The sequence below is a fragment of the Castor canadensis genome, chromosome X, assembly GCF_047511655.1.
Source record: "Castor canadensis chromosome X, mCasCan1.hap1v2, whole genome shotgun sequence".
Lineage (NCBI taxonomy): Eukaryota > Metazoa > Chordata > Mammalia > Rodentia > Castoridae > Castor > Castor canadensis.
In genome coordinates this window covers 99,777,603-99,790,284 of record NC_133405.1, presented here as the reverse complement: position 1 = coordinate 99,790,284, position 12,682 = coordinate 99,777,603, and the positions used below count along the sequence as shown (strand labels likewise).

General features: G+C 37.7%; 1 protein-coding gene and 1 long non-coding RNA gene across 8 annotated transcripts in view; one reads left to right on the top strand and one right to left on the bottom strand.

The window, feature by feature from the left end:
• LOC141419832 (uncharacterized) overlaps positions 1–12,682 on the bottom strand; it is a 68,174-nt gene that overhangs the window by 7,653 nt on the left and 47,839 nt on the right. The gene's annotated exons all lie outside the window — the stretch shown is intronic.
• Jade3 (jade family PHD finger 3) overlaps positions 1–12,682 on the top strand; it is a 139,877-nt gene that overhangs the window by 96,591 nt on the left and 30,604 nt on the right. For all 7 annotated transcript variants that reach the window (XM_074063592.1, XM_074063590.1, XM_074063588.1 and 4 more), the window contains 2 exons: positions 4,195–4,385; positions 7,328–7,539. In XM_074063592.1, the coding sequence (XP_073919693.1) occupies positions 4,195–4,385; positions 7,328–7,539 (403 nt within the window). The remainder of the gene's footprint in view (positions 1–4,194; positions 4,386–7,327; positions 7,540–12,682) is intronic.

Sequence of the window (12,682 nt, the reverse complement as noted above, 5' to 3'; positions counted from 1 at the left end):
TGAGTTTGAGACCATACTAAACTATATAACAAGACCTTGTCTCAAAAAATATCCCAAAGTAATATTTTTCACTAATTTTTATAGAACTTCTCCTCTCATAAAAACAGTAAATTATTCTTGTGAGTTTGCATTAACTTAACCTTTACCCATGGGTTTTCATGCATTTTGGTGTTGCTATCTCAGTTCTTAAATTCAGACTTTTAGTTCAAGATAAATGTGGAAAGATGAGTGAGATAACATCCCCATTATAATTATCATTATGATAAATTTTGCACTGAAGTATCATAGACACACAGAAAACTACACAAAACATAATTGTATAGCTAAATGAATTTTCATGAATTAAACATATTCATTTAACTGCCACCCAGATCAAGAAATAGAACATTATCATTTCTGCGGTCTCTGCAATCACCTCTGCTGCCTCCAAACCTACTTCTTCCTCCACCATTGCCACCACTGCCACCACCATCACCGCCACCTTCAACACCACCATCGCCCCCTCCATTGCCTCCACGGGACCCTCTATAACAAAAAAGCCTTATTCGGGTTCTCTCACGGGCCCTAGTCGCTGACATGGCAGGAGGTGGAAGCAGTGGGGGAAAGGAGGGAGTGAGTGGTGGCAGAGTGGGCCAGACCTCAGCAGGGAAAGGAACAGGTACCAGCAGGAACAGCAGCCCCATCAACTAGGCCTGGCTGCCCCCTGCCCTCCTGCCACTCATCACTCTCATCATGTAGCAGCTGAAGAGCCAGGGTCTGTTTGATAGCTTCTGCTGGAACTCCAAGCCAGCTTACCAAAACTTAAGGCAAAAAAGTGGATAATTTTGCATTGACACATCTGGACAAGCAGGAATGGAATCCTGGAATAAACAAGAACTAATTGCCAAATGGTCTGAAACAGGGTATGGTTCAGTCAGGGATGGTAGAAGCAAGTGTAAACAGGATTATTTCTCAGGTAATGGATCCAAAACTAAAACACATCTTCAGGTCACAGATAGAGCTAGCAGTTCATGAGTTCCTGGCACCCCAGAAAGAAAGAAGCCACGCCAGTGCCCGCTCCAGAGCCGGAAAGCCAGGACCCTTCAGCTCTGTCCCAGGAGCCCCATAAGAATATCCCAGGCCTTGAGGTGTGGCTCAAGTGGTAGAGTGCCTGCCTAGGAAGCACAAGGCCCTGAGTTCAAACCTCAGTACCACCACCAAAAAAAGAAAAAAAAGAATATGCCTGATGTCTTTTGATGGCTCCATTTAATTAATGATGAATAAATGGATTCCCATTTCATAAGAGTACAATTTTTGACAGCCAGGATCACCACTGATGTCAAAATTTCAATCTTGACTGGGGCAATGTCCAAATTAAGCAGGGAGCAAGTTTGGTATAGTGGGAAAGTTGTCCATGTATATTCCTGTACTTTGCTGCCTCTTGACCAGCCTGTCCAAGGGTGCGATACTTAGACATTACAGAGGTATAAACACTGCAGCAGCCTGGGATTGTCCTGAAACAAACCTTGAATATGGAGATCACATGGATTTTAGGGTTTGTGCTCTAGGATAAACAGAAGCTAGACCAGTCCCAAATGTAATTTCCAAAAATAAGGACAGTAAAGGTCAGTGGGAATAGGTACTTGACAATCCTTTTTAACATTGTTTCTCAGAGTTACAAGTTGAAATGTATAAGCCATTAGCATCAGGTAGCCTTAAAGTTGTTGTGATCTTCTTGTATGTGGTTGTTCTAGCCAGTTTACTTTCCATTCAGAGGTGACAAAACGTAGAGCCCTACAGTGAATGAGGAAAATCACTTGCAGTCTCCTGTCCAGAACTGCTTCCTACCCTGCAAGAGCTAGTAAATCTGAGATGCTCATCCCTTACCCTACATAACAGTTTTGCCAGTTTTTGAACTTCATGTGAATAGAGTCCTATAGTATGTGTTCATTTGAGACTAAGTTACTTTGTTCATCATTATGGTTGTGAGATTCATCCATGCCATTGCATATAGTAGTAGTTCATTAATTTTCACTTCTGTGTCATGTTTCATTGTATGAATATGCCACAATTTATCTATTCTGCTCTCAATAGATAAGTATATACCTAGGAGTAGAGTTGCTAGCTCACAGGGCATGTGTCTGTTCATACGCTGTTGCCATAATATCTGCTGCCAAAGTAGTTATACTAGTTCGCACTCCCACCAGCAGTATATGACAGAGCTGTTTGCTCCACATCCTTACTATCACTTAGACTTTTATAGACAAATTTGGGGTCTTTTGAGAGACTTTGAAAAATTACTTTACGTATAGATAGCCTTATTTGTGAAGTATCTGCTTAAGTCTTTTGCCTAGTTGTTAATTGGTTTATCATTTTCTAATTGATGTGTAAGAGTTTATTATACATTAAGTCCTTTGTATATGTAATTGCAAATATTATCTGTTCCGTGGATTGCCTGTTCACTCTCTTAACTGCATCTTTTGATAACCAAAAGTTCTAGTTTATTTTTCTAGTCTCTTCCTTTATGATTAATGGTATCTGTATTTTGCTTAAAATATCTTTACCTACCCCAAGTTCATAAATATATTCTCCTTTGTTTATTGTCAGAAACTTAATAAATAGTTTAATTCAAGAACATTTATAGTCTACCTTGTTCCTTGTACCACTGGAGGCAATTGAGATGAATCATTAGCTATAGTCTTGAAAAAATGGATATTACCCTGTAGGTCATGCATCAGAGAACCAAAGCATATTTAATCTCATAGTCTCTGAAGAATTCATATGTGTATCTTGTCCTTTTTAGTTGGGTTCATTTCAGTTGAAAGCAGGCTTCTAATAGCAGAATTTTAGCTTCAATTAATCTTTTCCTCAAGTATATATTTCCTTTGGCTTTAAAAATTCCATGTGGTAGAAAATTAAAACATGCAAATGCATACAATTGCTTTATTCAAAATATATTCTTTAGAATGTTAGACTTTTGGAAGAATGCTTAGAAGATAATGTCTCCTGTCTACATTTATATGGTGGACTATGCCTATATATATTTACATGTATTTTTGGGAATGTGTATATGTTTATGAATCTTTCTATATAAATGACTCTAGAATAAAGAAATTAGCTCCAGAAGCCCTCCAAAGGAATGATTGATTTTCATTATTTTACATTGTCTGTTTTTCCCTTTTTAAAAAATAATCTACCCTGTTCTTTAAAAGTACAGGGAATATAATAATACAGATTTCCTCCTGGTTATATTTTCTGATGCCGCATGTGGTATTTAAACCATCAATTGTAGAATAAGTTGTTATTACCAAAAACTTGTATTTCTCCCCTTGCTTAGTTTCCTTGTCTTAGGCTCTTGGGCGTCAGTAGGAATAAGAGAAGTTGATGTAAGAGTAAGAGTTTTTCATTTCATCATGTTACCCTGGCTCAGATTTGTGGTTGCTATCATTATGGTTGGGAAATTTGTGTAACTCTATAGCCTCTTGGCTTTAACTCGCCTACATAGTGAAAATAATAAATATAACAATCGCTGAGGTTACTGAGCACCTATTTTTTTACTATATACTGTGTAAGACACTTTATTTCATATAATTGTAATAGTCCTTCAAATTTGGTATTATTTTATCTTAATTTATTATCAGTATCCCTATTTTTTCAATAAGAAAATTTACCCTTATATAAATTAATTTTCCAGGATCATCATAGAAATGAGTGACAGAAAAAAACAGGCTGTGTGTCTAAAGCCTGTGTTTTCTGGACCACCATCCAGTATTGTCTCTATGGAAGAAAACCAGGAATTTGAATCAAATATGTTTTTGGCATAGGATCTGGTTATGCCTTTGTGTAAATACTGCCTTCTTACCTTTCCCCTTCTAAATGCACTTGGTGACCATTGCACCAAGAACACACAATAATGCAGCAGCATTTCATTGCAATGAATGGTAGTAGGATCCAAGGATCCATGAAGGTGAATGGAACATATCAGTAACAGTCAGTGAATTTACAGGGGAAGACAAAACTGAATTTGCAGAACCATTTATTTTCTGGAAAGAGATCTGCCATACCTCCTAGAAAGCAAAGCAGGGCATGTACCTAGGTGTGGAAAGGAAATGGCATCCAGCTATGTATGGTCTGAGTATTGTTGGACCCAACCAGTCAGTGCCTAAAACCTGTCATTTGTTGCTTGTTACCAGTGTCTTTCTCTTGCTTTTCTAGGATTATATCTGAGAAGGTAAAGGATGTTCTTTTTGTCCGGCCCCGGAAGTACATCTGCTGCTCCAGCCCAGATATCACAGAGCCTGGCAGCATCAATATGCTAGAGCTGGCAGCAGCTACATGCCGCTATGACCTAGATGACATGGACATCTTCTGGCTTCAAGAACTCAATGAAGACCTCACAGAAATGGGTAAGTTGTTTTCTCATGAGTAAGTTGTGCTTTGACTCAATCACATGATTTTTTAAGTTGTTAGGACCCTTCAACTTGATCTTGTTGCCTTCTTTTCTTTTCTGGCCTTTTCATTTATTTTTCTTTTTGATCTTACCTTAAGTATTTCTTCGAATGCATAATATATTGGAAGAGAGTAATAACATTTAAATCTGACCTTTTCTTTCCTCAATCCAGGTAAATAGCACAGATCAGGGATGGCATGTAAGTTTTATGAGGTTGCTTTCCAATGCTGAGTGTGTGATCATAGCCAGTTGAACTTGTAATTGAGAGGGATACTGAGGCCTGTACTGGCTCAGCCCTGAAAAGCACCCTGATCAGCGAGCAGTCCCAGGGGTAGAGATGCATCTGTCAGGGGGTTGTAAAGAAACTCCATCTTCAACATTGAGCTAGCAGCACCACTGCAACTGACAGGTTGGTGTGACCAGTGCACCTTAATGCAGGACTTGTAATTTTACTGCCAGGAAGAAAAAAGTCAGGCCAAGGGAGAAACACCCTCAAAGTAGTTCTTAACTATCTTCAGTGAATTCTAAAATTGTCATATACTTTTTAAAAAATAAAAGAATCAAAACCAGTCAACAAAAAACTTTAAAGTAAACATGATAATAATTTTAAAGTAAATGATAGTATCATACCAGCAACGTTGGGAAGTGCTAGGCTGAAAGGAAACACTTTATTTTGGTGGCACTGGGCTTTGAACTCAGGGCCTCACACTTGCTAGGCAGGCATTCTTACCACTTGAGCTCTTTTTCATCTGTTTTTAGTCTAAGCAGTGTTTAGGTCAACTTTTTCTGTGGAACTGTGATTTTTAAGTCTCCTTATGAAATTCAGTAAAGGATATACTTGAGTTCATTTTTGTTTGAATCATTTATGTTCCTTGTCAGTACAACAATGGATGGTTTTTCTCTTCTTCTCCCTGTCCTTTTCTTCCTTTTGAGGCTGATATCCAAACGCATGTAAAAAAAAAATACATAAAATCTAGTTTGGCATGGCAATGGTAGCTATTCTCCCAGTAACTAATCCTTATATGTTGCTTTAAAAAATACCTTTTGTTTTATGTCTTCTCTTGCTGCTCTCTTAAGAGGAGAGGGGGTTGGTCAATTTAGGGTGGGAACCACGAAAAGAAGGAAATAAAAGACTGACAGGGTATGAGGACATAATCAAGTAGACTGATGGCTTGCTGTGTAATTGTGCTTAGGAAGCATGCAGCATACATAGATATCACAGTCATCAGTATCACAATAATTACAGTACTGCCTTTGGCATGAAACCACCTTGAAATTTTGTAGTTAATTCCCTTTGGATAAGACTTTTTAAATAAAATTTATTTTGGAATAGCTTGATTTACAGAAAAGTTAGGCATTTAGTACAGACAGTTGCCATGTATACCTCAAACATTTTCATTTCCCCTGATATTAACATAACTTTGCCATAGTACATTTTTCAAGACTAGGAATCCACCACAGGTTACATTACTATTAACTAAACTCCAGACTTTATTGGGATTTCATTTTTTTCCTCTGTTGACCTTTTTCTGATTCAGGATCTCGTCCAGGATACTACACTGCATTTTAGGCTTGGAAGAGTTTTAAAAGAGGATTGCCTTATTTCAGTTTTCTCTTAGGGTGATTGATAAGTCTAGTGGCACTTTTTAAAAACAATACTAAATTAAGCATTTTGTGTTCAGATTAAGGAATTTTAAATTGAATGCTACATACTAGGTATCATACTAAGCAACGTATGAACATTATCTCATCCTTACAACAAATCAGTGAGTTTGTTATTATCCTTATTTTATAGCTAAGAACACTAAGCACTAAGGAAGATAACTTGTCAAAGTTTACATAATTAATATGAGGTAAAGTTGGAATTTGAATCCAAGTTCTCTTATAAACAAACACTCTACTCTTTCATATATATGTGTGTATGTGTGTATATAGACATAGATACAGATATATATAAAGTTGTCCTGGGTAGTTTCTTTTGTTTCATAAGTAGCTACAATATTTAAGGGGTTGTTTATGCAGAATTCCAAAGTTCTTTCTTACATTACAAATGAAGTGGGTAAATGCGTCTTAGATCATTTTGAGAATTCTTCCTGAGTTTTAAGCCAATAGAATAAATATATGTGCTCTGAAAAAAACATTAGCCCTCCTAAGAAGAAAATGTTTAGTTGTTACCAACATCTGCCATATGAATCTTTTAGTTAGGTTAAGTGTGGAAGACTAAGAAAAAATAAAAGTTTAGAAGGAAAAAGGAGTCAAGCAAAAAAAAGGTAATTTCAGAATTACAGTTAAATGCTAAGAAGTTTGTATTGTAGTTTGCTGCTGAAAAAATAGTATTGGGCTTTTTAAAAGTCAGACTTATAAACAAGAATATTTCATATGTATAATGTACACATAGTACTGAGAACTTTTATACCTTAATATAGTTTTGTATGAAAATCTTCTTGTATAACTATTAGATGTGCTTATTGAAGCTAATTTGCTAAGAATGAATTATTTGTACCCACATGATTTATTTGATTATGATACAAACTAATGTTTTCAAAATTACAAAGCTTAGTTCAAGTGCTCCCATAGTAGGAATAAGAGAAAACGGAAGGAGATTCAGGAGAGAACTGGCTATGATTTACACAGAAAATTGGAAGGGTAGTAATAATCTTCTAAAGAAATATGATTAAATGTATTTCTCCTTTCAGGTGTCAAACACTAATATTGTTATTATAGGTAAATATTATAGTGGCTCTTATAAAAAATTCTTTGAAATCTGGTTGCTTTAGAGCAGAGAAAAGATGCTTTTATCATTTAGAATCCCACCCACTCCTGCACTGGGCTCCCAGTAAGTGATTTGAGAATGACAGCTGACTGACGGGTTGATTGATTCTTTCTATTTCTGTGCAGGTTATGAGCCAGTTGATGAGACTGTTATGGAAAAGACAGTAGAAGTCCTGGAACGCCATTGCCATGAAAATATGAACCATGCTATTGAGACAGAGGAAGGCCTAGGCATAGAGTATGATGAAGATGTGATCTGTGATGTGTGCCGGTCTCCAGACAGTGAAGAAGGGAATGATATGGTATTCTGTGATAAGTGTAACATCTGTGTGCATCAGGTTAGTGAGAGTGGAGACCGCCACCTCCCCACGGTCAGTCTTTCTGAAGCTCAGTGATGATCTCCAGCACCCATGTCTGGGTAGAAGCTTATGTTTAAGGTGAAAATTGAAATTTGTCCCAGCTGTTCATTCAGTATTTCCTCTAGAAACACACTTATAATCTGTGAAATGTCTCACCTACTACCTTTCCCCCAGGAACTAAACCCAGGTCTTTATTATGTTACTTCATGCCCTGACCATTGGGATTTCCTTGTCGATTCCCCCAGGGAGACCCCATGCTTCTTGCCTGGGAGTCTCTCCTTTTCCTTAGACTTCCTATAACATCAGGTTATACCCATGGTTAGTAATCTTGATGAGTTTACACTTCTACAAATGAAAGGACAGTTTTCTTATCTGGGCACCCAAGGCCCTGTCTATGTACTGTCCCCAGGAAGCTAGGTCCACTCCACTAAGAGATCACAGAATTTTAAGACTCTAAAGGACTATCTTAACTCCTTAATTTTACACAATGCCAGGAAAAGTTAAATTATTTTAAACAGGCTAGTTATTTGTCATTCTTTCTACCACATTGCTCTGTTAATTAATAATGATGTTGATGATACCAACACTCTGTTCAACTCTTTCCTTCTTCCACCCCTCCACCACAAGCTCTGTGCTCCTGTATAATAAGGTTGCACAAGGTATAGTGATGAATACTGCTTATACTGTTCTGTCTCCATATTTCAGCTATGACTCAATTTTTAAAAATATATCATTTTAGGTTTATTTATTTATTCTATTTATGGTGGCACTGGGATTTGAACTCAGGGCCTCATGCTTGCTAGGCAGATGCTCTACCACGTGAGCTACTCCACCAGCCCTGTGTCTCAATTTTAAAATGTCTTCTCCCACCTCCAACTATCAAAAATGTAAATATTTTCCAATATCTAGCTCAAAGCTTTTCTTGACCTTTATCTTTTCTGAACCTGTTGTGTGTTTCATTCATTATTAATTTATTTAGCAAACACTAGCTACTCAACACCATTCATGGGCCAAAACTGTGCTGCATGCTGAGAACACAGTGATGAAAAGGCAGACACAGTGGTGTAAGGTCTACAAGGAAACTGCCAAACTAGCATAGTACTCTCAAGTGTTTTTATAAATATAAATCCATGCTGCTGTGGAACTGCATGGAAGAGATGAATATCAAAGAAAATTTCTAGGAAGTGACATCCTGAATCTTAATGACCAAAAGGAGATGTCAGGTAAACATGCAAGGTATGTTCAAGCAGACAGGAAAACGCACTCATAGCAGGTAGTGGGCTAAGTATGTTGGAGGCATTTCCGATTACTTCAGAACAGAGGGATACAACGTGTAGAGAAGACCTAGAGATTGAGGGTAGAGAAGGACAAAAGGAACAATGTGAAGGGCCTTCTAACAAATTAATGAACTTCGATTTTTTCCTGTCAATCCTAAAGGATATGATTTGTAATTTAGAAAGATTATTCTGTTAACATAACTACAATTAGATAACAGGGAACAATCAGGCAACCAGGACTTAAGACTTTGTTTTAATTCCCACAGCCACCCAATGTAACCTGTTGTATGCAAAAAGTATTCAGAATTTTCTGTGACCAATTTAGTCGTTTTCTTCATTTACCTTTGTCCTTTAAAATTGTGAATTTGGAAAATTTATCTTTATTCTACCAATTATTAGCATTTATGTCATACTTTCAGTGAAAGCCGAAAGTCTTTACCATTTAACTATGAACTTAAATAGCTTATGATACATATTCCAAAATTAAAAAGCTCTGAAGACTGCACTTTGACTCCACAGCTAATTTGAGGACAATACCAGAACTCAGCCAGTATGAGATTATTTATAATCTTTTTGTGAAAATACTCATATATTTTCTTTGAGAAATATTAATGTATTCAATTAAAATGATACTATCCCTGATCCTACTGGGGGTTAGCTAGGTAGAACACCATATATTGTATTGCTTTCCTAAAATCTGAATAATTCTGAACTTTCTAGTGTTTCTCACCATAGGGGTTTCAGATAAATGATTGTGCATCTGTAGTAGGCTTGAAAGGAACAGGACAAAGGTCATCTGTATATATTTTCTATAATTGTACTTTACCATTGGAACAAAATATTAAGAATTATTTTCAAGTTCTTTGACAAAATCAAATGTAGCATAATATATCTCCTGATCAATATGGCATTTGTTTTGAAAGCATCCAGTCATGAATATAAATAATGCCCCTTCCCCATGTATGAAAGCTGGGAAGTTTCATATGTAAGACATTCTTCCAAGCCACATGGGGGGATGTACCCTCCTGTAATCCCAGTACTCCGGAGGTGGATGCAGGAGGATTTTGAGTTTGAGGCCAGTCTGGGATATAATATCAAGACCCTAGAGAGAGGCTGGGAGTGGGAGAGAAACTGAGATTCTTCCTGAGTATGTTCACTTAGGTTAGAGCTCCCTCTGTTGACTGAAAAGTGACATAAAATGAGTTGGAAGATTTGGTTTACAATGGAATAGGGACATAATGACATCTGAATTTACATAATTTTTCTTTTTTACTCCACTATATCATATTCAGTGTTTGTTCCTCAGTGACGAACATGTATGGTACTTCACAAGAGAAGTATACATCAGAAGACTTTAGATTTTAACATTTAACTTAAAATATTTTCTTAAAAAAATGTTAAAGTTGAGACCAATCCAAGTCTCTTTATATGTACCCATTTTCTACTTCTTAGCTCAAATACTAGGTTGGCAGAGTAGCTCAAATGATAGAGCGCCTGCCTAGCAAGTGTGAGGCCCTGAGTTCAAACTGCAATACAACCAAAAAGAAAAAGAAAACAAACGAAACAAAATGGTAGCCCATATATTGAACACTCAGGTTAAGATTGAAGTTAATTTGCCTGAAGGTACCTACTCTTATAGTTTTGGGAGTTTGTCGTTATTTGGGGTTTGTTTATTTGTTGCGGCAGTACCGGGGTTTGAACTCAGGGCTTTGTGCTTGCAACACAAGTGCAAGAGCTCTACCACTTGGTCCATACCTCCAACCCATCTCTTAAAGTTTTTATATAATGCTTGACATTGAGTTTATTAACACCCTGAAATTACATGTACAATGTATGTTAGTTGCATATGTGCTATTTTCTCAACAGAAGCCAAAGCTTCATCATTTTGTAGTCCATAAAATGTTGAAAGCCACTGATATGAAATCTAAGCTTTCAGTATCTTATGACCACGAATAAATTTGCAAAGGGGCTCATTAAGTGATTTTTCTGCCCAATGAAATGCCAAGAGATAATGGGCATTCCCCAGAACCAATCATTGACCTCTCTTCTCCCAGTCTGAAATGGGCTCTATTTTAGAAGTTTGCTTTCATTTCCTGGCAGATATCTGGGCCGCAGAGAAAGGTGAGCTTCAAAAGGTAGGACTCTTAGAAAACAATGCCCTGCTATTATGATAGAAGCCTAGTTGTAGTCCAGCTTTGGTTCTTGAGCTAAATTAATTTGTTTTGGGAAACCTACTCCAGCTCAGCATAGGAGACATTCCAGGTAAATCAATGTTGAAAACTCCACCCCTCAATGACCTTTCAGTCTCACTGAGAAGATGAAGCAGCAAAAGTAAAGGAAAGGATGCATGATGTTGACTAAGTACTTGGTGAGGGAATCACGTAGAGTAGAGGACAGGTGTCAGGCAGTGAGGCAGACACAAGACACTACCATAACTTAGAACAGGATTCTTGGTGGGACCTGGAGTCTGACTGCAAAGAAGAGTTGATCCTGTAGAGCAGGAAAACTACCTAGACAGACACATGGACATGAATTAGAATAGCCAGTTATCGAGAAAACTATGAGGCTTTCCTCTCCAAGTCAGGGGCCTTGTGTTTAGGTGTGATGGTACATAGGAACAATAGTGAGATGTGAGGACTTGCAGACCTAGGTCAGGAGCCAGCAAACTTTTTCTTTAAAGGGCCAGGAGTATTTCAGACTTTGCCAGCCACATATAGTCTGTATTTCCTTTTCTTTTTCTTCTTCTTCTTACAACCCTTTAAAAATGTGAAAATCATTCATAGTGTTAGCCTTATAAAACAGGTCGGGAGCAATAGCCAGTTTTGATGGGGTTTGGGGCAGATGAAAGCAGAAGAAATCTCAAGAGGGTTTGCTGCTGTGCAATGGTATGAAATCTTGACTTTAGTGAGAGTTTAGTAGCCAAGAAGAGGAAGGACTGAAGGTGTGAAGGCAGAGGAAGAGAAATTAGAAATAAACTAATCTAAGCATAGTGTGATAAGAACTTGGGTGGAGTGGTAGTAGTGGGGGTGGAAAGGAAGATCAGAGTCTTTGGGCCACTCTATAGGGTCAGTTAAATGAATGTAAGTGGGTAATATGAGTCCAGGAAGTTGGTCTTGGAGATTGGAAGAAAATATGGTTGGATATGGAAAGGGGTTTAGAACTGGAGCATGTTGTGGGGTGAGGGGCATGATATGATGGTAACCATTATAACTTGAATCTAACCTGAGGGTGAATCTCCTGGGGCCTTCAGATTTTGAAGCTGTCGTGTTTGAATCATTTATTGGTGGAGAGTGTGTTCCACATGGGGAGCCAACTGTTCCCTAGATTTAGTCCCTCAAATAGCGAGAGTAGAGCAGTAAGTAGGAAAAGATGGGCAAAATTGGAGAGAGAGAAAAAGAAGTCTAGAGGACTGGGAGCATAGCTCAAGTGGTAATGCACTTGCCTAGCAAGAGTGAGGCCCTTCAAAGGAAGGAAGGAAGGAAAGGAAGGAGGGAGGGAGGGAGGAAAGAAAGAAAAGAAGTCTAGGACTGGAGGTGTGGCTCAAGCAGTAGAGCACCTGCTTTGCAAGCACAAAGCCCTGAGTTCAAACCTCAGTCCTGTGGGGAAAAAAAGAGTCTCCCCTAGTCATTCATTTATTTATTTTTCCAATTTCATTCTATACAGAATTTGAAGAAGCTTCCAGAATTCATTACGGGTTATGGTGATTAGTGTAGTATTCATTCATTCACAATTCACAAGTCCCTTTGTCTTCAACCCAAGCAAATAATTGCTACAATTTGCTGAATGCTTTTTATGTACCAGGTACTATTAGGCCCTTTATAAACATTAGCTTATTTCTTCTCAGA